The sequence below is a fragment of the Pristis pectinata genome, chromosome 28 (assembly GCF_009764475.1).
Source record: "Pristis pectinata isolate sPriPec2 chromosome 28, sPriPec2.1.pri, whole genome shotgun sequence".
Classification (NCBI taxonomy): Eukaryota; Metazoa; Chordata; class Chondrichthyes; order Rhinopristiformes; family Pristidae; genus Pristis; species Pristis pectinata.
Window position 1 is genome coordinate 7,160,163 of NC_067432.1, and position 26,369 is coordinate 7,186,531.

General features: G+C 43.7%; 1 protein-coding gene across 4 annotated transcripts in view; it reads left to right on the plus strand.

Annotated features, from left to right (window-relative positions):
- LOC127584045 (membrane progestin receptor gamma-B-like) overlaps positions 1-26,369 on the plus strand; it is a 98,445-nt gene that overhangs the window by 25,972 nt on the left and 46,104 nt on the right. For 3 of the 4 annotated variants that reach the window (XM_052040579.1, XM_052040578.1, XM_052040581.1), the window contains exon 2: positions 16,974-17,184. In XM_052040579.1, the coding sequence (XP_051896539.1) occupies positions 17,134-17,184 (51 nt within the window). In that variant the 5' untranslated portion in view covers positions 16,974-17,133. Of the gene's footprint in view, positions 1-2,805; positions 2,841-16,973; positions 17,185-26,369 lie in introns of those variants that run through there. The other variant, XM_052040580.1, reaches the window with a different exon arrangement.

The following is a 26,369-nucleotide window of genomic DNA, read 5'->3' on the forward strand; positions in this document are numbered from 1 at the left end:
GATGTACATGTGACTAATAAAGATATCTTATCTTAGCTTATAAGAGTTGGACATTTGTAGCATCTTTCATATCCATTTCAGAACATGCCAAAGTGATTTACAGCCACTTTTCAGTTGCAGTTATGGATGTAATGTGGCAAACTAATCAGTGCACAAAAAGCTCCCTCAAGGAACAGCGCTATGATAAGCAAATAATCTGCTTTTGTAGGGATCGAAGAATAAAAACTGACCAGGTCACTGGAGGTAAACCCAACCCTCACCACTTCACTTTAAAATATTGCCACAGGGAGGACAGGAAGAACCACATTTTAACATCTCATCCAAAAGGCAGCATTTCTGATGTTGTAGCACCTCCTCAGAATGCACAGAGTTTCAGCCTAAATTCTTGTGCTCAAGTCCTTGGAGCAGGACTTGTACCCACACAGCCTTCTGACTCAGAAGCAAGACTGTCACCAAATAAGGTTTCAACTTGTAATCAAGGTGATGGATACGTCAGCTCCCTGTCTACTGAACACAAATGCTTTCCGTTAGTTGTATGTGCCAAGAATAAGAACAATACAATGGTGTTCCCCCAACTACTCATACCTTGCCGTGTCTCTCAGAAATGCCCTTCACAGAAGATGCATTACTAAGGTGTGCAGACATGATCATTTTTATGGCAATTTCAGAAACTGGTATTCACTCAGGAAACTCCCTTTCAGAGTAATTGAACAAAAGATGGTGCTGGCTCAGTTTAACAGGAGATGGCATCTCTGACTCTAGAGTTCCCCTTCAGTCCTACATCAATGCAACTAACTTGTTACCAAAGGGTCAGAGAGAGTCCAGAGTTTGTTGCTACACTGCAATTGAACTAAGGCAGTCCTTAGGGCGAGAAGGGGTAAACTATGACAGGACTCCGCTTGTTTTAAGCACGTTGATGATTCCTTTCTCCTGTACCCTCACACTCAGGAATACACAATGGTACGAAGTTACCAGAGGGCACATTCCGTGTCACTGCTTTTTTGGAACAATGGGGACATAAAGTTGAGAACGCAAACCTAGAGTAGAAGGAGACAGTACAAGCTTAACTCGTGGAAACCCGTCAAGAAAGGTCATAATGTCCCAACGCATTTTAAAGTGTAGTAACCACTGTACTGTAGGAAACCAGAGAAACAGTTTGAATTGCAGTGGTCTGTTGTCCAACTAATCTACTTTAGATGTTTGATAGAGACAAATCCACTGTGGGGAACATTCAATCTTCTTTGAAGTAGTGTTACAGAATATGTTATAAGATATCTTTATTAGTCACATGTACATCAAAACACACAGTGAAATGCATCTTTTGTGTAGAGTATTCTGGGGGCAGCCCACAAGGATACTGTAACCAATCAACCCTTCAATCCCTTTTGCGTTTAAGAGGCTGTTAGATAGACACATGGACATGCAGGGAATGGAGGGATATGGATCAGGTAGTGGCTGAAGAGATTTAGTTTAATTTGACATTATGTTGGGCACAAACATTGTGGGCCAGAGAGCCTGTTCCTGGGCTGAAATGCTCTACGTTCTATGTTTTCTATACTCCACAACTGCAGAGAGTTGTGGACACAGCTCAGCACATGTAGATATAAAAGCCTGAAAGCACGTACCACCAGGCTCAAGGACAGCTTCTATTCTGCTACTATAAGACTATTAAATGGTTCCTTAGTACGATAAGATGGACTCTTGACTTCACAATCTACCTCGTTATAGCCTTGCACCTTATTGTCTGCCTGCACTGCACTTCCTCTGTAACTATAACACTGCTTTCCCTTGTACTACCTCAATGCACTGTTGTACTGTATCAATGGCATGCAAGACAAATTTTTTCACTGTACCTCAGTACATATGACAATAGTAAACCAATTTTCCTTTATTATGACACCTTGCACTTCCCCAGTGTCTATTGCTTGGTCATTTGTGATCATGCTTTCACCATTCTGTATTTCCATTTTTAAACCTCTCTACCTCCTCATCTGCAGTACTCCTCAAGATCTACCTTCCTTTATTCCTTTCAATGAGATGTTTCCAACATTCCCTTCCCATCTCTATTTGCCCTAAGAAGGAAGAAGTGATGCTCCTCCTTTAATTGCTGCACACCCTTTCGTGAAGGTACATGAACATCTCCTCATTTTATTCTTAACAGATTCTGTTTGCTAAAACTCCCGTGAACATTTTGCAACATTAAATGTGATATTTGGGTACAAGCTGTTGACTCAATACAGTTGCCAAGAGGTTTGCCAATTGCCTTTGGCAAGATACATTAAGGTATTTTAAAAGTTAACTCTGCAGGTTTATTGCTGGATGATGAGAATATTATTTTCCCACTGACCGAGATTAATTTGTAACTAACAGAAAGTTAAGCCATTAACAGAAATTCTGTATAACTAGAAATGGTTCATCTGACCTTTGCAAATCATTCTGCTTTTTCCCCTCAAGTCAGAATGTGTGGAATATTACATCGTAAAAGCAGGGAAATATTTAAACAAGTGGTAAACAGAAGCAGAGTGGGACTGTTAAAGAGGTTTACTAACAGAAAAGCGTAGTTTGGAAAGACGTGAGATTCACAATGACTTTGTGTTGATGTTGGATTTTTTCATGTTTAAGAAGTGATGCCTATGGACACCAATAAACCTCTCTTTTTCACAGTGAGACTTGGATCACGTGACAAACAACATCTACAAACTGGCAGGTCTAGGGTACGAAAGAAACGTGGGGATCAGACCGGAGGGTGAATTTGATCTGCCATCATCTTATTGAATGGAGAAACAGACTCAGGGATCTTAGGGCCTGATCTGATCCCTTCTTCTTTACTGGATTAGATGGTATGAGCTATAAGGAGAGGTTGGACATGCTTGGATTGTTTTCTCTGGAGCATTGGAGGCTGAGGGGAGACCTGATAGAAGCTTATAAAATTATGAGAGGCATAGATAGGGTAGACAGCCAGAATCTTTATCCCAGGGTCAAAATGTTGAATACTAGAAAGCATGCCTTTAAGGTGAGAGAGGGAATATTTAAAGGGAATGTGCAGGGCAGGTTTGTTTTTACACAGTAGGTGCCTCAAATGGGCTGCCAGGGATGATAATGGAAGCAGATATGACAGTGGCGCTCAAGAGGCTTTTAGATAGGCAATAAATACACAGGGATTGGAGAGATATGGATCACGTGCAGGCAGAGGGGATTATTTTAATTTGGCATCATGCTTGAGCATAGAACATAGAACAGCAGAGGAGCAGGTTGTGGGGCGAAGGGCCTGTTCCTGCATATGTTCTATGTTCTTATGTTGTATTTTATGGGCACACAGAAAGCTAATGCTCTATAAAATAAACATTTGGGATGCTGCTGTAGATTATTAAGCCAGGCCTGCCATTCTGGTTCAAATCCAAATTTGGACAGTTCAAGAATCCACGAGAGAACAGATGTTTTTTTTTCCTTTTCGTTCTGGTTAGTTTTTTACCCTGAGAATCTGGCATTTGCCCTGAGATACAGAACAATGCAGGGTGACCCCTACTAGAAGGATAATGGAAGGGCAGAGATGGGGATCGTCAAGTGGCATGTGGGACCTGAGCTGATGAAGGCAGAGTATTGGATAGGTGGCTATGTAATGAGTTTTCAGTCAGTTGCTCAGGAGCTCTGCTTGAATCACCTTACAAAAGTGTGGAGTGTTGGAAACTTCCCTGCTCTTTCCACAGTGGAGTATTTTTGGTTGGATGTCATAGAGTCATACAGCATGGAAATAGGCCCTTTGGCCCAACTCGTCCACGCCGACTATATTACCCAGCGAGCTAGTCCTATCTGCCCGCGTTTGGCCCTTAGCCCTCCAAACCTTATCAAGGTGGCTTTTAAATGTTGCTAATGTGCCCGCCTCAACCACTATTTCTGGCAGCTCATTCCAAATATACACCACCCTTTGCATGAGGAAGCTGCCCCTGATGTCCCTTTCAAATCTCTCGCCTCTGATCTTAAACTTATCTTCTCTTGTTTTCAGCAACACACCTTCCCCCCCCCCCCCCACCCCCGGGAAAAAGACTATGTGCTTTCGCCCTGTCCAGGCCCCTCATGACCTTATATACCTCTCTCAGGTCACCCCTCACTCTCCTATGTTCCAGGGGGATAAAGTCCTCGTCTACACAACCTCTCCTTGTAACTCAGGTCCCCAAGTCCAGGCAACATCCTGGTAAATCTTTTCTGTGCTCTTTCTAGTTTAATAAGATCTTTCCTGTAGCAGTGTGACCAAAACTGTACACAATACTCCAAGTGTGGCCTCAGCAACATCTATGTAAGTGCAACAGACCTTCCCAACTCCTATACTCAATGCCTTGACTAATGAAGGCCAGTCATGATTGATCTTAATTCTGTGAGGGCAATGGAAGAAACAGGCTCAATTGGTCTGAACATCACTGTTCATGTGATCTTGCTATATCTAGTTAACTACTGCAAAAAATGGTGCATAGAACATACAGCATAGAACACAGGACAGTACAGCAGAGGAACAGGCCCTCCGATCCACTTTTAGTTATGCCAACCATGATGCCAATCTAACTAATCCCATCCACCTGCACATGGTGTGTATCCCTCTATTCCTTGGCTGTACATGTGCCTGTCTAAATGCTTCTTAAACATTGCTGTTGTATCTGCTTCCTTCATCTCCCCTGGCAGCGAATCCCAGGCACCTATCACTCCCCTTGTAAAAAATACTTGCCTTGTAAATCTCCTTTAAACTTTCCCCCTCTCATCTTAAACCTACGCCCGCTAGTATTTGACATTTCCACCCTGGGAAAAGTACTCTACCTATGCTTCCCATAATTTTATATAGTTCTATCAGGTCTCCCTTCAGGGAGTCTGGCAGTATCTATGGAGAAAGAAATGAAATTGAAAGTTAATGTTCCAGAACTGGAAACTACGAATGTTTTAAGTTTTATAACAGGCATTAATAGTCTTTTCATCATGGCTTTATATCAATGCTGATAAAAGGTCATGAACCTGAATGGTTAACTCTTTTACCCTGCCGATAGATGCTGCCTGAGTTGCTGAGTGTTTGCAGGAGTTTCTGTTTTCACTTCAGATGTCAGGCATCTGCAGTATTTTATCCTACTGCATTCCTTGGATGACAGTAATATTCCAAATGGCTGTTTAACACTCTGGAATCTCAAAGAGACATGAAAAGCACACCATGCAGTTTCTTCTTTGGCAAGTTTATAATTGCATCAAGAAGATTATTACCCAACCCAAACCCAACCAAGCTCGTATAACCTGCTATTCTGCTTCTAACTTTGTGACTTATGTTCTGTACAAAAGAATGTAGCTCGTTTGGCAGAATGTTTACGACTAGGACTCAATAAAGAAACATTCCAAACGTGATAGGATCTGTACTTGGGGGAAATGGAGGTCAAAGATTCTGAACGGACCACCTTACCAGAGGTTACCCTGTGATCACCATTACAGCCACAACTCACAGTGCAATATATCGTACTTATGATGTCACAAGGAATCACATCACTGCTCCTTATTATCTAAATGTTCACATAATTGGGTTATATAAAAGATGCACTAAATTCACAAAATGTTCCCAGTGGGTCAGTGCCCGGATTATTGCTTTGGTTTTTTTTTAATTAAATTTTTAAGTTTAAATTTTATCTACAGCGTGGTAACAGGCCCTTCCGGCCCAACGAGTCCGCACCGCCCATTTTAAACCCAAATTAACCTACCTGTATGCCCTTGGAATGTGGGAGGAAACCGGAGCACCAGGGGAAACCCACGCAGACACAGGAGAACATACAAGTTCCTTACAGACAGCGACGGGAATCAAACTCCGATCGCTGGCGCTGTAACAGCATCGTGCTAACCGCTACGCTACCGTCAGGCCTTTAGATTTGTTCTGGAAGTCTGGGTTTGCAAGAATTTTGCCCAGCAGTTTAAGGACGGGCCTTAGTGTTTTCTTTGCAATATCATTGATGACCAAAATTATAATAAAATGGTGGGTTTGCCTGACATGATACATGATGCTATCATTCATTCAAGGGATGCTTTTCTTTGACTTCAGTCTATTCTTCAAAAGCCAAGCAAGATCCCATTATCATCTAGTTTTGGTATTGGTATTGGTTTATTATTGTCACTTGTACGGAGGTACAGTGAAAAACTTGTCTTGCATACCGATCGTATGGGTCAGTTCATTACACAGTACAGTTACATTGGGTTAGTACAGAGCGCATTGAGGTAGTACAGAGTACCTTGATGTAGTACAGGTAAAAACAATAATCGCACAGAGTAAAGTGTCACAGCTACAGAGAAAGTGCAGTGCTATAAGGTGCAAGGTCACAACAAGGTAGATCATGAGGTCAAGAGTCCATCTCATCATATAAGGAAACCGTCCAATAGTCTTATCACAGTGGGGTAGAAGCTGTCCTTAAGTCTGGTGGTACGTGCCCTCAGGCACCTGTATCTTCTGCCTGACGGAAGAGGAGAGAAGAGAGAATGACCGGGTGGGTGGGGTCTTTGATTATGCTGGCTGCTTCACCAAGACAGTGAGAGGTAAAGACAGAGTCCAAGGAGGGGAGGCTGGTTTCTGTGATGCGCTGGGCTGTGTCCACAACTCTCTGCAGTTTCTTGTGGTTTATATTGTTACCTATTCCTAATTACCCTTGAACTTCCATGGGAAATTCAGAGCCAGTTGTCTTGCTAAGGATCTGGAGTCACATTATGTCAGAATGAATTTATAAGATACTAGAAGATATAAGAAAACTAGTTGATCTGGTACAATGATCAAACAGGTTCACTTTAACAATTAAGCTTTTTATTCTCTATTTGCAATTAGTTAACAGAATTTACATTCCTTGGTTATAGGGTGGGATTTGAAATCAGACCTGAATCATTAGTGTAGGCATCTTAAATACTTAGGGTGTTAACTTCATCCCAACAGTACCATAATCACCAGTTAGATTATGACCAATTTATTTGGAGACACTCTACACCCAGACTGAAAAAAAATGATTCCAACCAGAAGGAAAATAAAGAATTAAAGTTCACTAACATCTTTTCTCAAGAGACGAAAGATTTACCAGCACTTCATCTGAAATAATGATGTTAACATGACAACAGCACATGGGTCATGAATGGAGACAAATATGTAAATGAAGACTAATTGAACATTCTTTTCTAATAGGTTGAAAATCAGGCTTGTCAAGAAACGTGTTGGTGTCACAAACATCTGTGAATCTTCTTACGTCTCAATGTTTCATCCTATCTCCGTAAAGGGACAATGCCCACATGGAAAAGATGGATTATACTATTTTGGAAGGGAGGAAATGCTGCAAATGCTGGGCACCTCACAATGAGGGCATCATTCAGAAAGAAATCACCAAACTGGTGGAGGAACTCAGTGGGTCAGGCAGCATCCGTGGAGACAGACGGATGGTCGATGTTTCGGGTCAACACCCTGCATCAGGACTGAGAGTGTGGGAGGGGGGGTGTGTGGAGTACACAGAGGTGAATAGGAGGGGTGAAGCAGGGGCTGACTGGCAATAGGTGGAACCAGGTGAGGAGACAGATGGAGCCAGGTGTAAAAGGCCCTTGCCTCTCCCCTCCTTCTCACCTCTTTGTACCGGCCACTCACCCCCCCCCCCCCACCCCCCCACATTCCCAGTCCTGGAGCAGGGTTTCAAACCAAAACGTCGACCAGATGCTGCCTGACCCGCTGAGTTCCTCCAGCAGTTTGTTTTTTTGCTCCAGATTCCAGCATCTGCGGTCTTCCTGACACTTCCCTGTTATCCCACAACTTATTTTCTCTCAGATGCCCACCATCGCCCCTTTGATCCTTCTGCCAATTAACTAACTCACCTATTTGTGAAAGGATAGCAATAGCGGTCCCAAAGAAGGGTCCTGACCCGAAACGTTGACCGCCTGCTTTTCTCCACGGATGCTGCCTGGCCTGCTGAGTTCCTCCAGCATCATCGTGTTTTTCATCTAGATTCCAGCATCTGCAGTCCTTTATTTCTCTAGCAATAGCAGATACATAAATTAGCTGCTCTAGTTAGCAGCCAGGCTATTTCCAGATCATTACCCAGTAATCTGTGCAATCTAACTGAGCAGAATCACTGTTGAAGAGACTAGAGAGTAAAGGGCAGTGACACTCTTTGAACCAAGCAGTGCATAGCTTCAGGACAGACAAGGAGTTAATTTCCTAAGCAATTGCTAGTTCTGTAGTTAAACTATTGCCCTTTAATCAAGGCGCAATGACTTTCATTATCTCATGCTATTTTTTTGCATTTGGAAGACATTCCCTGCCATTGGGACTAAACCCTTTCACTTGCAGTGTGACTGAGCCATGAAATGCTTCCGATCGGTCTAGCTGCCTGCACTCAGCCCTAGCACCAGGCACGAGGTGGTAGCAAGGTTGGAGGGACACAGAAGGTTGCATGTGTGCTCTGTTTTGACTGCTTTGCAAAGTGACCCCTGACTAAATGTAGCTTTGAACTGCAAAACTGGAGACAAAGGAGAAGAGTTATTTGCTGGGACTCGGAGTCTCGAGCTAGATGACACACTCCAGTAAACTACTGGCATTTAGCCAGGCACAAGTCTGCTGAAACAAGCCATCACTCCATACGTTGGCACAGCGTGGAAGCTGTGGGATCTGTGAGCCATTAGCAGCTTTACTTCTGGTAAGAGAAGGCGAGAAACTGAGAACCAAAGGAAAACAATGCAAAAAAAGATCTGTATTGGGTTAACGTTCCTGAGACATTCTGTTCCCCAGAAGCTTCCTCTTAAAGGGACGGTGTCTTAACAGGTTGTCTTTCATGGTTTAATTTCTTAATTCTGGCATTTGCTCATCCCCAAATGTAATTCTTTTTAAGCAGTTCTGCAGGATCAGGGATGACTAGTTTCCACTCCACATCTGTGGGTTATGATGTGACTGATGAGGCCAATGTGAGGCCCACAGACAAGCTGATAAGATGGGTGGGGGTGGGGGTAGTTTGTAAGCTGGTACATTCCTTCTGCCATTTACTCCAGGCTTCTGTGTGCTCCTGATGCCTGGACTTGAGGTTCTCAGTGACATTCTCATTTCTTCTTCTCCACCTTGAGTGGTCATGGGTCAGGGATTCCCAGGAGTTGTTGGCGATGATTTTTTGAGGATTAGAGAGCAGCTTTAAGTCTGGTCCTTTATCCACCAAGTAATCTCTTCCTGTGGCAGAGCTTGGAATGGAGTATCTGGTTTGGGAGACTGGTATCTGTGATGTGGCCTGTCCAACAGAGCCAATTGAGTGTAATTCTCAGTGCTGGGAACATTAGTGTGGGACAGGACATTGATATTGGTTCACTTATCCTACCATCGGATTTGGAGGATTTTACAAAGGCAGCATTGGTGGTATCTCTTCAGTGCTTTGAGATGCAGGTAGACCAGGTCTCAGAAATGCGCAGAGGAGCAAGATCACTGCTTAGTGCTGGTTCTATGTCTTTCTCTTTATCCACTCTTTACCTCAGACAAGCAGAGTCTGTGCTGATGAAATGGAAGCGGTGGTGAATTTCACCATCAAGTTGTTACCTGAGGATTTTTGGGTTAAGGAGAGGACAAATCCTTGCTTCTGGCCACCTTTAGTGACTATTGCTGGGGAAGTATGCAAGGGGACAATGAGTGAGAGTGTGGCCAGACTCAGCTGCAATGCAGCCCATGGCGCAATAGCCTGCTGGCAGTCACCAACATGACAAAGGGCCAGGTAGAATCATTGCAACCATGCATGGAGAATGCATCTTATCATTTGCATGGTTGCAATGTAGATACTTACTGGAGAAGGATCTGCAAGGTAAGGTACAAGGGAAGGAGCAAGGTACAGGGGAGGGGCAAGGTACAGGGGAGGGGTAAGGTACGTGGGAAGGGGCAAGGTACAGGGGGAGGCTCTCTGGAACAAAGGACAAGCAGCTGGAGAAACTTAACAGGTCAGGCAGCATCTGTGGAATGTGATGCTTCAGGTCGAGACCCTGCATCAGGACTGAGGGAGGAGGGGGAAGACAGCCAGCATAAAGAGGTGAGAGGGAGGTGTTGGGCGGGGGCTGGCCGGCAATAGGCGGAATTGGGCGTGGAGGGAGAAGATGGGCAGGTGGTGCCAGGTGGGGGAGGAAGGGGGGAGGTGTGGAGTTGGGAGACTGCAGTTGGTGGACGATAGGTAGAGAAAGATAAGGTACAAGCGATTAAAGGTGTAGCTGGAGCCATGTGAGGGGAGGGGGAGGGGGAGATGAAGATGGAGACAGAGGCTGGAAGGTGATAAGTGGAGACACAAGAGGCTGCAGATACTGATAAGTAAGGAAGGGGATAAGTGGAGCCAGATAAGGGAGGGGTGATAGGCAGATGGAGCCAGGTGGGGGAGGGAAACGAACCTGGATGACAGGGAGCTGGAGGGAATTGGCAAAATGGGAGTGTGAGAACTGGGGTGGATCAGAAGGACAGAGGAAGGAGCACAGGGGTTGCAGGTTACCTGAAATTGGAAAATTCGATGTTCATACCATGTATACTACCCAGGCGGAATTAGTTGGCATGGTGAGTAAGTTTGCGGATAACAGCAAAACTGGTGGTATAGTGGAGAGTGAAGAGGGTTAGCTAAGATTACAATGGGATCTAGATCAACTGGTGTAGTGGGCCAAAGAATGGCAGATGGACTTTAATTTGGACAAGTGCGAGGTGCTGCATTTTGGTAAGTTACATCAGGGCAGGGCTTACACAATAAGTAGCAAGACCCTGGAGAGTGTTGTTGAACAGAGATACCAAAGGTTACAGGTATATAGTTCTCTGAAAGTGGAGACACAGGTAGACAGGGTGGTGAAGAAGGCATTTGGCATGCTTGCCTTCATTGGTCGGGGCACTGAGTACAGGAGTTGAGATGTAATGTTACAACTGTACAAGTTGTTGGTGAGACTGCACTTGGAGTAGTGTGTGCAGTTCTGGATGCCCAGCTATGGGGAGGATATCATTAAGCTTGAGAGGGCGCAGGAAAGATTCACTAGGGTGTTGTTGGGACTGGAAGGCTTGAGTTATAAGGAGAGACTGGAAAGACTGGGACTTTTTCCCCTGGAGCGAAGGAGGCTGAGGGGTGACCTTATAGTGGTTCATAGTCATGGGGGGCATAAATAAGGTGAATGGTCACATTCTTTTTCCCAGGATAAGGGAGTCTAAAACTGGGGGACATAGATTTAAGGTGAGGGGGAAAGCTTTAAATCTGAGGGACCTGAGGGGCAAGATTTTCACACAGAGGATGGTGGGTATATAGGACAAACTGCCAGAGAAAGCTGTAGAGGTGCGTACAATTACAACATTTAAGAGACATTTGGACAAGTACATGGATAGGAAGGTTTTGAGTGTTATGAGCCAAATGCAGGCAAATGGAACTAGCTCAGGTAGGCAACTTGGTCAGCATGGACGAGTTGGGCTGAAGGGCCAGTTTCTGTGTTGTAAAGCTCTATGACTCTAATATGAGGTGTTGTTCTTCTCTTGCTGGAATATGAAAGAGCTGTAGATGCAGCCTGAGGATAAGATAAGATAAGATTTCTTTATTAGTCACATGTACATCGAAACACACGGTAGTGTAGCGGTTAGTGTAATGCTTTACAGTGCCAGCGACCTGGGTTCAAATCCCGCTGCTGTCTGTAAGGAGTTTGTACATTCTCCCCGTGTCTGTGTGGGTTTCCTCCGGGTGCTCCGGTTTCCTCCCACATTCCAAAGACGTACGGGTTAGGAAGTTGTGGGCACACTTGCGGGCTGCCCCCAGAACACTCTACACGAAGGTGCATTTAAGATAAGATAAGATATCTTGATTAGTCACATGTACGTCGAAACACATAGTGAAATGCATCTTTTGCATAGAGTGTTCTGGGGGCAGCCCATAAGTGTCGCCACGCTTCCGCCACCAACATAGCATGCCCACAACTTCCTAACCCATGCGTCTTTTGAATGTGGGAGGAAACCGGAGCACCCAGAGGAAACCCACGCAGACACGGGGAAGCAATTAATCTTCATTAGGTATAAGATGGAATGGACAGAATCTCTGATGGAGCAATCTCTGGAATGTCAGGCCGTACGATGGCAAGGCAGAGACAAACTGCCAATTGAAGTGCTGGATCTATTTAATGCTGGTAATTCTTAAATTTAGGTCAGAGTCATTAAATACCTGAACTTACCAAACTGAGTCTGCTACGTGCATTTTCCATTGAAACAAAGACTCTGATAATATCATTAGAGAAATTCAAACCAAGATGAGTACCAGACAATGTTTGTGATTCGGTGACAGATTTTGGCACAGATCTGTACTATACAGATCTGTATAGTTTCTAAGGTAGTTAGAATAAAGGATAGAGTTGCATTTCTATAGCACTTTTCATATCTTTTCAGAACTTTCCAAAGCCTTTCAAAACCAGTGGAGTACTTTTGTAATGTAGGAAATTTGGCAGCCAGTTTGTGCAGAGCAAGATCCCACAAACAACAATGTGATCATCTTTTTTAGTTGTTACAACACAGAAGAAGACCATTCGGCCCATCAGTTCCATGCAAGCTCCCAACCGAGCAATCCCATCAGTCCCATTGCCCCCACTTTATTTCATGTAGCTCATCAACACTCCTTTGGATCTTTTGCCACTTCCCTAAACTATGGGGTAACTTACAGTGGCCAATTTAGAGTGGCACAGTGCGCAGCTTGTAGAGCTGCAGCCTCACAGCTCAAGTGACACGGGTTCAGTGCTGACCTCCGGTGCTGTCTGTGTGGAGTCTGCATGCTCTCCCATGTGAGTTTCCCCTGGATGCTCGTTTCCTTCCACATCCCAAAGACATACGGATTGGTAGATTAATCGTCTGCTGTAAATTGCCCCTAGTGTGCAGGTGAGTGATAGAGCCGGGAGGGAGTTGATGGAAATGTGGGGAGTATATATGGGGATTAGTGTAAGTGTGTGCTTGATGGTTGGTGCAGATTCATTGGGTTGAAGGCCCTGTTTCTGTTTTATGTTTCAATGACTCTAATTTACCTACCAGCACGTCTGTGAAATGTGGGAGGAAACCAGAGTCCTCATGGTCACAAAGAGAACATGCAAACTCCACACAGACAGTATCTGTGGTCAAGCTGACTGGAGCTGAGAAGCAGCAGAACTACCTGCTGTGGCACTATGGCACCCTTTTCACCATTGAGGCATTTCTGAATACTGTCGTACTTAATTCAGTAACAGATCAGAGAAGGTGGGGTATTCATGGGACGGTGGGATGGTGGGGATTGGGAGTGGGAGGTAAGGCTGGGTTACAAATGCTGTACTTATAAGAGCAGAGGGAACAGGATGACCGCTGGGCTGGTGATAGTTAAGCAGGAAAAACCTCAAAATGATGAAAATTCTGAGTTTAAGCATTGAGAAGGTTGGGCTATTGAGTAGGAATTGGAGCACCACAGAATATATGTGGGAGAGGCTCAGGTGAGTTGGTAGCACATTGGTTAAGTTCCTGGGCTAAGGATGTGAGTTCAAATCCCGCCACGACAGCTATGGAATTTAAACCTAGTTAATAATTTGTAATTCATATAGAAAAATACAGCCAGTCCTAGCAATGATGACCAGGAAAGCACTGGATCATTGCTCAGACTAGCTGTACTTTTCTATATGAAATTTGCCATCCTCACCTATCCTACATATTACCTACAGTAATGTGGATGACTCTAAAAGGACACAGCAAGTTACCCTGTTTCGGGGCAGCTGGAGATTACACTAAATGCTGGTCTTGCTAGTGATGTCCACATCCTAAATACAACGAATACATAAACAAGAATGTGCAAGGTCAGTGGACAAATCACACACAGGTGAACTTACTAACAACCCTAGGTCCTAAATGTTATGGTGAATCCTATTGACCTTCAACCAACAATGCATTTTAAAGACCACTGCGATACTTGTTGGAGATTTGTTGCTTTTTTTTTGGTTAATTTCCATAACTGTCTCAGTTTTGGATAACACCTGATTCCACGATGCTTCAGTGAAATATTTGTCCGATGTGAGACTAGAATTGAGCAGCGGTCATCCTGTTCCCTCTGCTCTTATAAGTACAGCTTCATTTGTAACCCAGCCTTACCTCCCACTCCCAATCCCCACCACCCCACCGTCCCATAAATACCCCACCTTCTCTGATCTGTTACTGAATTAAGTACGACAGTATTCAGAAATGCCTCAATGGTGAAAAGGGTGCCATAGTGCCACAGCAGGTAGTGCTGCTGCTTCACAGCTCCAGTCAGCTTGACCACAGATACTGTCTGTGTGGAGTTTGCATGTTCTGCTTGTGACCATGAGGACTTCCCCAGGGTACTCTGGTTTTCTCCCACGTTTCACAGACGTGCTGGTAGGTAAATTAGAGTTATTGAGACATAAAACAGAAACAGGGCCTTCAACCCAATGAATCTGCACCAACCAAGGTTCATCTTTTGATTGACTGTTGTGCCTTTGAGATGGCTGCAGCATGACAAACATGAGAAGCATAACATGCTTACCTCTGAACGAGCACCTGATTTTGGACTGTTGCTATTCAATGGAGTAAACTATCCTGACGAAGGGTGTTCAACCTAAAACATTAACCCTGCTTCTCTTCCCACAGATGCTGCCTGATCTGTTGAATATTTACACCACTTCTGCTTTTATTTTAGATTTCCAACTTCTGCTGATTTCTGCTTTTGATTACAGACTTCTAATACTGCTTATGTGAAGAAATGTTTCCTGCTTTTACTCCTGTGTCTAATTTTGCCTCCTTGTTCAGCAGATGAAAAATGTTACCTACTCTATCATTTATCATTTTAAATACCTTAATTTTACAGTAATCCTCTTTCCTCGACCTTTAGTGGCTGTATCTTCAGTTTTCCAGTCCCTTTCTCCTTTAAGACACTCCTTAAAACCTATTTATTTAACCAAGCTATTAATCACTTGATATCTCATGTGAAACAGTATCAAATTTTAGTTGTTTAGTGCCTTGTGATCCACCTTGGATGTTTTACCAGGTTAAAGGAGTTGCATAGCCACAAGTTATAGGTCAGGAAATATCTATGTGACCAGACATCATAATTTAACCCTTTCTGTGACACCTACTACAGCCATTCTGTAAAATATTAATCCCATGGCTTTCAATGCTTCAATTTCTCCTCAAAACAAAAATCATTGACAGTTTGAGTGAGTTGGCAATTCGATGTCCACCAGTCTACAGAGATTCCCATTTTCCACAGAAACCATCTCCTTTAAATGGATGCTATATAGAGATTCCTTCACATAACCTGCAGGGAGATGAGAGACATCAGTAAAGCACAAGATAAACGTTTATCCAAAGGGAAAAGCAAGGCTGGGATCCAGAAAACTCCCAGTTAATCTGTAAGGCTTAGCCAAGGAAACATAAAAGTCTGGACATTTCAAAAAGTTTTATTGCTTCCAGACCTTGTCTGGGTGGGTTCACATTTACTGTATAGGGAAGCAGAAAATAGAAGCAAGCATGGATCATAAACATGGGAATTACAGGAAGGGCATGATTGTGGCATCAGAGTAATTTTAGACTAAAAATTCCTCACCCATCTCAAATTGTCTTTGTTTCTTCTCTTTGGTGCATATGAGTTGCTTTCTGAGAAGCATGTAGGATATAGAAGGTTATTGTAAGCAGCTCTCTTGAACCTGTCCCAGGTACCATTCTTTCCGAGTTTCGACAGGCAGTGTCAAGCAGAGCGTGCATCTGAAGGCAGTGTGTTGAGAGTCTGACCTTGCATTGTCCGCAGATATAGACCTTATGTAATGATCAGGATCAGGAACCCTGACAGGTGCTCCTGCTCATCCATTATAGAAACCAAGGACATAGTCTTAAAACAGGGGCCAGGTCATTCAGAAACAGCATCAGGGAAGTATTTCCACATAGAAAGGAGTGGAAATCTGACACTCCCTCCCTTGGAATACTTTTACTCTCTCAGCGAATGTGGGTGTAACTGGCTAAGCCAGTGTTTATCCCATGCCAAATTGTTCTTTAGAAGTGGGTAGTGAGCTGCCTTCTTGAACTGCTGTAGTCCATGCCTTGAAGGTAGGAAGTGAGTTCCAGTATTTAGATAAAGGAATGATGATAGCTTTCCAAGACAGGGTGGTGTGCAATTTGAAGAAGAACCTGCTGCAGGTGGTGCTCCCATGCACCTGCTGCTCTAGGCCATTTTGGAACATCCTCTTGAAGTCTTGGAGTGCATTCTGCAGGCAGTGAGAACTGCAGCTACGGTTTACTGATGGCAGAGAGAGAGTGTGGAGCTTCTGTATAAGCGAAGGATCAATTGGAATTTTTAAGACTTAGTTTGATCAATATTAATTATTGAGAGTTTTTGTAGCAAAGATGGGAAGAATGAATTTCTGAAGCAGTTCACCAAGATCCAACGGAGTTGTACAGCAGGCTTGTGGGACCAAATGGCCTCCTCCTGCTCTTTAATTGTCGACCCTGGGAATCCTAAAGTTCAGCACAAACTGGGAGTCCAGTTAGGGGCTGTCCAATCTATATGGTGGAGTATTTCCTCAGCACTGCTCTCATTGACTGGGCCATTGTGAGATGTGAAAGCAAGAGATTAAAGACATTGTTGAATTCAGTTTCACTGCCAAGAACTGAACCACCATTGTGCACATTTGAGGCTTCTATTCGAGAAACACTCGTAACTTAATACATAGCAGTTATAAATTGTGGGTGGACTGTAAAATGTAGTCTTTGTGTGGCTCTCAGTTTATTATCAGGAAACAGTCGAACTATTAATTTACATTCTCTGGACAGTCATTCATCCTGTTATCTTGGCATGACAAAGCATGTTTTGTGAGGAGACTGAGATGCAAACTGGAAGAGATAAAGCTACAGTGAATTGGTAAAGGAGTGGCTTTTTGGTCAAAAGTTAGTGCCTCTGACAGTCACTTATATCTGCGTTGCCTTGACGATGACACATGTATGCTTTCCCCCTTAGTGCCGATGTGCTGCAGCCAGGGTCAAGTGCCCAGGACGGAACGAATGAAAAGGCCTGCTGAGTCAGGGAGACTGCAGAGGACCCGTGGACACCAGCACACACTCAGCCTGTCCAAGAAGAAGACACTATATTGGGCCAAAACACCAAAATAACTTCAGGAATGCTGAGCTTAAAATTACCTCGTCTCCTCAGCATCAATCAAGTGCCCAAAGTAGGTATATTTCCAATTCAAGTTCTATGGCCGTAAATGCTGCAAACGCTTTGGTTAGGCCTGCCAAGCGCTGGTAAATGGGATTAGTCAGGATAGGTCCTTGACAGCCAGTATGGACATGGCAGGCCGAAGGGCCTGTTTCTGTCCTGTTTGTCTCCATGAGTCTATGAGGAATCTGTGGATGAAGAGATAATGTGCTTTCCAGCTGAAACATTAGCTCTCTCTCACCACAGATGCTGCCTGACCTGCTGAGTATTTCCAGCATTTTCTGTTTCTGTTTCACATTTCCAACTCCTCCAGTGTTTTTGATTTTCAAGGTTTTCAATTGGTAAATTGGTTTATCATTGTCACATGTATCAAGGTACAGGGAAAGACTTTGCTTTGCATGCGATCCATACAGGTCATTTCATTACATCAGTGCATCAAGGTAGTATAAGGGAAAACAATAACAGAATGCAGAATATAGTGATACAGTGACAGAGAAGGTGCAGTGCAGGCAGGCAGGTAAGGTGCAAGGACATAAGGAGGTAGATTGTGAGGTCAAGAGTCCATTTTATCATAGAATTTAGATTTAAAAGAGTAGAATGATTTAATAGAAGTAATGAGCAGATCTACAGAGAGAAGCTTGCAACGAGTCACCATGCTCTGGCACCATCTTGCCACCTGCTTCATGAAATTTCTATTGAGACAGAAGAGACTGCATAGTGTTGCTTTTTTTTTAGAATTTAATTGAGGTGTATACAATTCAGAGAGGCCCAGACAGATCAACCAGAAAGGACCCATTTCCCCAAGCAGAGAGAGGTCAGTAACAAGGGGTGTAGATTTGGTTTAATTAGCAGAAAGGTATGTTGAGAAAAAGTATTTCACTCAGCAAATGGCAGGGGTTTTGAATTCACTACCTCAAGGTTTGGTGGAGGCAGGAGCCACATTGAGATTGATGACCACTTTGAGAGCTTTAACTAGAAGGACTGCGGATTGAGTGCTGGGTAGGATTAGCCTAAAGTCCATTGGCTGAATGGCTTCCATCCATGCCATAAATTCCAATGATTCCAGCTCCTAAAGTGAGGAAGCAGAAAAATTATCTTTGCTTTATCCAAAATCTCCTGTTCGCTGTAACCCCTACTTGGTTCATGTTGCAATATGGATGGAAAAGCAATACAGTTGGTCAAGAACTGAATGTGGGTTCCACCTTCAGGATCTCCTCCTTCCTTGCCCAGCATCCTATCTCCCAGAACTTACCCGAATTACTAGCTGGATCCACACCTGACTTTTTTTTTGGATAATGCTTTGTCCTTATGGAAGAGTTGAGCCAACTTCCAGGAAACAAAATGAGAAAATCATTTTGGAATCCCAGAGAGAGAGAGATGGAGTGAAATGCTGTTGTTTATTGCAGTAAAGGCAGTGTTGGAATAAATGATGTAAACTTTATTCCTCTGAGACCAGAGTCTTTAAATGAAGGGCAAAAAAAAGTAGAGCACCTGTGTGAATGTCACTTTAAGCAAAACAATATCCTTGATAGAATGTGATCCATTATTTGCATTCTAGTCGGAGTTATCCCTGTCACTGAGATGACCTGCAATACAGTTTTGTCTGTCTTATTTAAGGAGGGGTATCCTTTGATAATTCACCAAAGGTTCAGTGGGTTGTTACCTGGGATGACGGGCCTTTCTTATTAGGAAAGGTTGATTCTGTACTCATTAGAGTTTAGAAGAATAATCTTATTGAAGCATATAAGGGGATATATGTTGAGATGTTTCCACTCATGGGAGAATCTTGAATGAGGGGACATAATTATAATTTTAAGGTTGGTCATTTAAAACTGAGGTGGGTAGGTACTTCTTGCAAACCTATGGAATTCTCTTCCCCAGAGGGTTGTGGAGGTTGGATCATTGTGGGTAGCAGATAAGTAGGAAGTAGATAAATATTTGAAATGTAAAATTCTGAGATCAGGGGGTTTGACTAGGTGGATACCAAGGGGAGGGTTCCCCTTGTAATACTAGAACTAGCGAGCATAGTTTCAGAATGTGTGGTCGTCCATTTGAGACAAGGAGGAATTTCTTCTCTTGAGGGTGGTGAATCTTCTCCCTCGGACAGCTGTGGAGTCCAAGCCCTGGAATGCATTCATGGCTGATATGGACAAGTTAGCCACTATCCACAGGGAATAAGGTACCATGGTCCAGGAGGATTCCAGCTAAAGAGGGAATCAAAAAGGATCATGATGAGTTCCTACCGACAGGCCATCAATGGTTGTAATGGTCTATGCCTAGACAAGTAGTTATGATAAATCTTCAAACTTCTGCTCAATCTTGAAGGGCTTGGGGTATTTGCTCATGTGTATGGGATTCTGTAGTGCTTACTCACTTTGCATAAGTACTTGCAATATGTTACTTAGAGTATTGTGTGTAGTTCACACATACTGTAGGAAGGATGGGATTGTACTGGAGAAAGTGCAGAGGAGATTCACCAAGATGTTGCCCGGATTGGAGGTGAGTTTGGATAGATTGGGTTTGTTTTCCCTGGATCTAGAGAGGCTGAGGTGCGACTTGATAGGATTATGAGAGGCATCAATAGGGTAGATAGCCAAAATCTATTTTTCTCATTGTAGGTATATTGAAACAAAAGGTGAGAGGAAGAAATTTTAAAGGGGATATTAGGGGTAAGTTTTTGTTTACGTGGAGAGTGGTTGATTTTTGGAAAACACTGTCAGAGGATGTGATGGAATGAGATTCAATTGCTATGTTTGGGAGGTATTTAGATAGAAATAGTCAAGGCATCAGAAGATATGGTCCTAATGCGGGCAAATTGGATTAGCATAGATGGGCAAAAGGGTAACCATGCACGTGATGACCTTAAAGGCCCCTTTCTATGCCGTACAATGCTATGTAGAGACAGGACGGGTCATTAAACATACCTGGAAAGAGACTTAGAGAAGGTAAGAAGTAACCTGTTTTACTCTACGAGTTGCCAGAGTCTGGGAGGCCGGAATGGGTGGTGGCGAAAAATACAAAAAGGGAATTGGAGATATGTTTGAAAAAGGAAAATATTGCAAGTCTATGGGAAAAAGAAAATAAGGTATTATGTTTTGCACTCAGCGAGCATCAAGGATTCTGAGGATCAGCCAGGAAGTTGGAGCTGATTCCAGTAATCAATCAGCCATCATGTTATTGAACGACGCAACAGGATCGAGAGCATGTTCCTATTTCAATAGGAAGGTTCCAAACCAAATCCCTCGTCCGTTATTTTATCTGAACTCTGGCAAGTTGGCAGGAGGGTGTTTGCAACTGGCTTAGGGAAGGGGAAGTGTTCCAGGACTAAACACTGTCATCAGCCACTGCTATAAGCCAGTATCCAATAAAACAGGCAGCCATTTCAGGGGAACCTCATTAACGTAAAAAGTGTTGAGAATATGTGGAGCATGTTTGAAGTGATGACATACCGATTTTTTACAAAAACGGGGATCGGAGTTATTGGATACTTTTTATACTTGTATTTAATAATGATTATTAAAATTAAGTATCAGTTCACTGGTGTTTCCCATGTAGCTGCAAACATGGTTCAAAATGCTGTTGCTGCCAATTTTTAAAACTTATTAATGAAATGTGGGCATCGCTGGCAAGGCAAGCACCTACTGCCAGTGTCCCCAGTCGGATTACACTAACTCACTTTTAGCCACTCATCTGGGTCCATGGCAGCCATATCCCGGGCCCAGCCAATCAATGGACCAATCACAAAGCGGCTTTGCCAACAGAAGGTGCCAATTGAAAACCTTCGTCCCACTTCAGCTGAACCAATCAGGACTCTGCTTTCAGAGCAAGCCAGATATGTGCATGTTGGAGATTACAGGGATTCATGGCACACAAGTCCAGTGTAGACACTATTCCTGGAATATTCAGCCTGGCACTGGACAGTTTATATTTTGAGAATGTTCCACCCATTTAAGAACAAGTGATCATTATTCACATGCTGCCATGGGGATTGGTGGAGACTCGCCCAGGGAGCAGAACAAACACGAGAGGGAAAGGACGACATGGAGCAACATGAAGAAACCTGGCAGCAAGTCCCTCAGGAGCAAAAGCACCGACACGAACCAAGTAGGTCAAACACTGGACAGGGGTGAGGAGACCCAAGCAAAAGCTGTCCCAATGAAGGAGTTGCACGCTTGGAGGAAGGAACAAGGAGCCAGAACACTAAGGGCCACCACCTTAAATATCCACTTACCTAAACATCAGCAGGGCAACTCCTGACTCTTTCTATTGTTGTCTTCTTCATTATGTTTCAACATGTTAGCACTATTCATAAAAATGTACTTAACGAGTAGCTGGAAATTCAAATGGTAATGGTTATGACCTTGGAGAACTCCAGTTTTATGCAATATGATTACTAGAAAGATGGTAGGATGAGATAAGAATGGTTTAGTGAGCCTTGTTCAAGTAGCCGTTGTTAAAGACCTTAGACCCTTCCCCCACCCACTCTCCGTGCCCCCCGAGTGCTGCTGGCCCTCACAGCCATCTTTCCCAGCTGATGACTTGACCAGAGAGACCATTTTGTGGTCTCACCAGCAAAGGCCAGCATTTATGCCCCATCCCTAATTATCCTTGAAGAGTTGGTGCTGAGCTCCCATTGCAGTCTTTCTGGTGAAAGTACTCTCTCAGTGCTATTGGGCCGGGATTCCCCAGGATTTAGACGCACTGACAAAGAAGGAACAGTGATATATTGCAAAGTTAGGATGGTGTACGACTTTGAGGGGAACCTGCAGGCAGTGGTGTCCCCGGTCCTTTTTTGGTGGTAGAGGTTGCAGGTTTGGGAGATATTGGAGAAGCCTGGACAAACAACTGCAATGCATTTTGTGAACGGTACACACTGCAGCCATGGTCCACCCATGGCAAAAAGAATAAATGTCTAGAGTGGTTGATGGGGTGCCAATTAAGAAGCCTGCTTTAACCTGGATTGTGTTGAGCTACTTGACAGTTGGTGCTGTACTCGCCCAGGTGAGTTGAGGGTATTGAGGATAATGGAAAGGCCTTGGATTGGCAGAAGTTGAGCCACTCATCACAGGATACTCTGGTCTGCTCTTGTAGCCCTGGTAGTTACATGGCTGAGCCAGCTGAGCTTCTGGGATGTTGATGGTGGGGGATTCGGTGATAGTAATGCTATTGAAAAACACTATGATACTGGAGGAACTCAGCAGGCCAGGCAGCATCCATGGAGAAAAGCAGGCAGTCAACATTTCAGGAAGTCCTGAAGAAGGGTCCTGACCCAAAACGTTGACCGCCTGCTTTACTCCACGGATGCTGCCTGGCCTACTGAGTTCCTCCAGCATCATCGTGTTTTTCATCTAGATTTCAGCATCTGCAGTCCTTCTGTTACTCTAGTAATGCCATTGAATGTCGATGGTAGATGGTTGGATTGTCTCTTGTCGGAGATGGCATTTTTATGGCATGAAAGTTACTTGTTACTTATCAGCCCATACCTCAATGTTGTCCAGGTCCTGCTACATGCAGGCAATGGCCTGCTACATTTGCTGGGGTGCTGTGAATGGAATTGAATATGATGGTCTTGTCAGCAAACATCCTCACTTCTAACCTTGTGATTGGAGTGTCCAAGCTCTGCCCACTTTCCTCACGCACAGAGGATCAACAGATAGCAACCCAACATAGGAACATTGGCCCATCTGTCAGCTCCTTGCCCCAGCAGTTTGGAAGAGAGTTGTCTCACCCCCACTGTCATCCTGACTGACATTGCCTCAGACTAGGGTTTGCCTGCACACGTCCTTTCTACTCCATCAACTTCTTTGCATTGAATGGTTAATATTTTAGCAATTGTTAGATAGAGCACAAAGTGTGCCCTCAGTTCCACTCACACAAGGGACTTCAGTTATGGAGAAGGACTGTGGAAGCAGGGATTTTTCTGCTTTACCAAGGAATATTTAAGGAGATCAAACTTCTGAGCGCCTTTGATGGAGTGAATAAGGAGAAACTCTTTCCATTGACGGGAGTATTGGACACACCTTAAAGGTAATTGGAGAAAGGTTCAGAGAGAAGATGAGGAAAATACCTCCTGCCCTGGGCTACCCTTCCTGAAACAGCTGTGGGAGAATATTCACTCCCAATATTCAAAAGGGTATTGGAGAAATACTTGAACATGTTTGTAGAATGGTAAATAATAGGGGTAGAGGGACTGATTGGATTGGTCCTTCAAAGAACCAGTGTAGGCAAAAGGGGCCAAAGAGCCTCCTCAGACCACATGATTCTAATTCCCTGCAGTGAATTTATGCCACTTTATGAGCTCTTTTTTTCACTTTGTCTCCATGGCTACTGATCTAAAAATAACATCAGTTTCACTGCCTAGGGGATATTTTGTTTATTGTGTTCAGTTCTACACTGGTGTCTAGTACAAGTGCTTCACAATATTTTATCTTTGTAAAATTAATACTTATTTAGTGGTGCTAAAACTGACACATTCATTTAAGCTCCATATATTGGTTTAAAAATGTGGAGTTAGGTGTACCCGGGGAAGAGACTATAATGCTGGGATCTCTCCGGTCCTGTGCTCAGAGAGAAAGTAAAGAGAAAAGCCAGGTATTCCAAACTAAGATGTGTCTCGAGACTGCAGATTGCTGGAATCCGGAGCAACACACAAAACGCTCAAGGAACTCAGCAGGTCAGGCAGCATCTGTGGAGGGAAATGGACAGTCGACATTTTAGATTGAGACCCTTCATCTGGACTGATCCGTCTGATCTTCTGAGTTCCTCCAACGTTTTGTAGGATGGAGGAAAGGTTGGCTTTAAATGAATTATAGGTAAATTGCTTTATTATTGTCACATGTATTGAGGTACAGTGAAAAGCTTTGTTTTGCATGCCATCCAAAAGGATTATTTCACCACAGTACATCGCAGTAGTACAAGGTAAAGCAATAACAGAATGCAGAATATAGTGTTACAGTTACAGAGAGAGTGCAGTGCAGGCAGACAATAAGGTGCATGGTCATAACAAGGAAGATTGTGACGTCAAAAATCCATCCTATCTTACAAGAGGTCCATTCAATATTCTTATAACAGCAGGATAGAAGCTGTCCTTGAGCCTGGTGGTACATCATTGCCCATTCTTTGTGTTTATTCACTTCTTTGGATCTGGGCACCAGTGGAAAGGCTAGACTCTATTGCCTGTCCCTAACCACCAATGAGAAAATGGTTGTGAGCCAACTTCTTAAACCATGGCAGTCCTTCTGGTGAAGGTACTGCCACAGTGGTGTCAGGTAGTGAGTTCCAGGATTTAGACCCAGTGATGAGGAAGGACCAGTGATATCTTTGCAAGTCAGGATGGTGTGTGACATAGAGGGGAACCTGCAGGTGGTGGTATCCCCATGCACTGGCTTCCCTTTTACTTCTTGGAAGTAGAGGTTGCGGATTTGGGAGATGCAGTTGGAGGTAGCTTGGATGAGAAACTGCTGTGTGTTTTGCAAATGGTACATACTGCAGTTACCAATGCACAAGGCAACTACTGGTAGTAGAGGAAATGAATCTTTAATGTATAGAAGACCAACCAAGCAGGTTAATTTGACCTCCTACATGCCTACGATGTGTTGTTTAATACGCTATTTAGCTATTGTAAATTTGCCCCTTGTGTAGGTGGAAGGCAAGAGGATGGGGATTGGGTGGGAGGGAAGTCGATGTGAGAGGAATAAACAAATTAGCAGAACGTACAAACCCCTTACAGACCTGGGTTCAATTCCGGCCACTGTCTGTAAGGAGTTTGTACGTTCTCCCCATGTCTGCGTGGGTTTCCTCCAGGTGCTCCGGTTTCCTCCCACATTCTAAAGACGTACGGGTTAGGAAGTTGTGGCCATGCCGTGTTGGCGCCAGAAGTGTTGCGACACTTGCGGACTGCCCCCAGAACACTCTTCGCAAAAGATGCATTTCACTGTGTGTTTCGATGTACATGTGACTAATAAAGATATCTTATCTAGATCAACATTTGATGCTCAATGTAATGTAGTGAGCTGTATGACTTTATGCCCCTTCACATTATTTTCTTTTCTTATGACATAGAAAGAGGCCGTTCAGCCCATCGAGTCTATGCTGGCTCTCAGAGCAAACCCAACAATCCCATTCCCCTACTTATTTCCCTGTTATCTGTTCCCTTTTGGATGCTCGTCACACCACCCTCCTACACTGGGGGCTATTTACTGCAGCCAATTAGCTTCCAACCAGCATGACTTTGGGATATGGGGGGAAGCCCTTGCGGTCTCTGGGAGAAGGTTCAAACTCTGCACGGGCAGCATCGGATGTCAAGATTGAGCCCAGGTTACGGGAGCTGTGAGGCAGCTGCAACCCGCATATCGTCATAAATAATGTATGAAATAAAAATGAAATGCATCCCTTAAAGGCAAAACTAAACCAACAGGATAAGTAGTCCAACCATGGCTATCAAGACGAATTAAAGATAGTTTTAAATCAAAGGAAAAGGCTTATAATGTTGCCAGAAGGAACAGTAGCTGAGAGGATTGGGAACATTTCAGAATTGATAAGGAAAGAGAGAGTAGGAAATGAAACTGGGCTAGAGTGAAAGATATAAAAACATTTGAAGAAGTCCTATAGATATGTAAAAAGGAAAAGATTAGCAACATTTACTGTGGGTCCCTTGCAGACTAAAGCTGAAGAAATTATATTGAGGAATAAGGAAATAGCAGAGAAATTGAAATCTTGTGCCTGTCCTTTTGGAAGAACTTTCCACAAATAATGGACAACTACCGCAGATGATTGAGTAGCTCGGAGGAACACTGGTTGTCATCTTCCAGAATTCCACATGGTTACCACGGATTGAGAAGTAGCCAGTGGAAACAGGAAACTATGGATAGGTTAGTCTGCTATAAATAGTAAGAAAATTACTGGAAGCTATTATTAAGGAAGTGGTAATAGGGCACTTAGAATAATAGCACTGGACAGAGTCAACATGGATTATTAAAAGGGAATCTTTTTTTTGAGGTTGTTAGTAGATGAGCCAGTAGAATTGGCATATTTGCACTTTCAAAAGGTCCTTGATAAGGTGCTACACAAGAGATTATTAAACAAAATTAAATTACATGATATTGGGGATAAAATGCTGGTGGAGCTTGAGGACTGATTTTCAGACAGAACACAGAATTTAGGAGTAGATGGGTCATTCTTGAATTGAGAGGCTGTGCT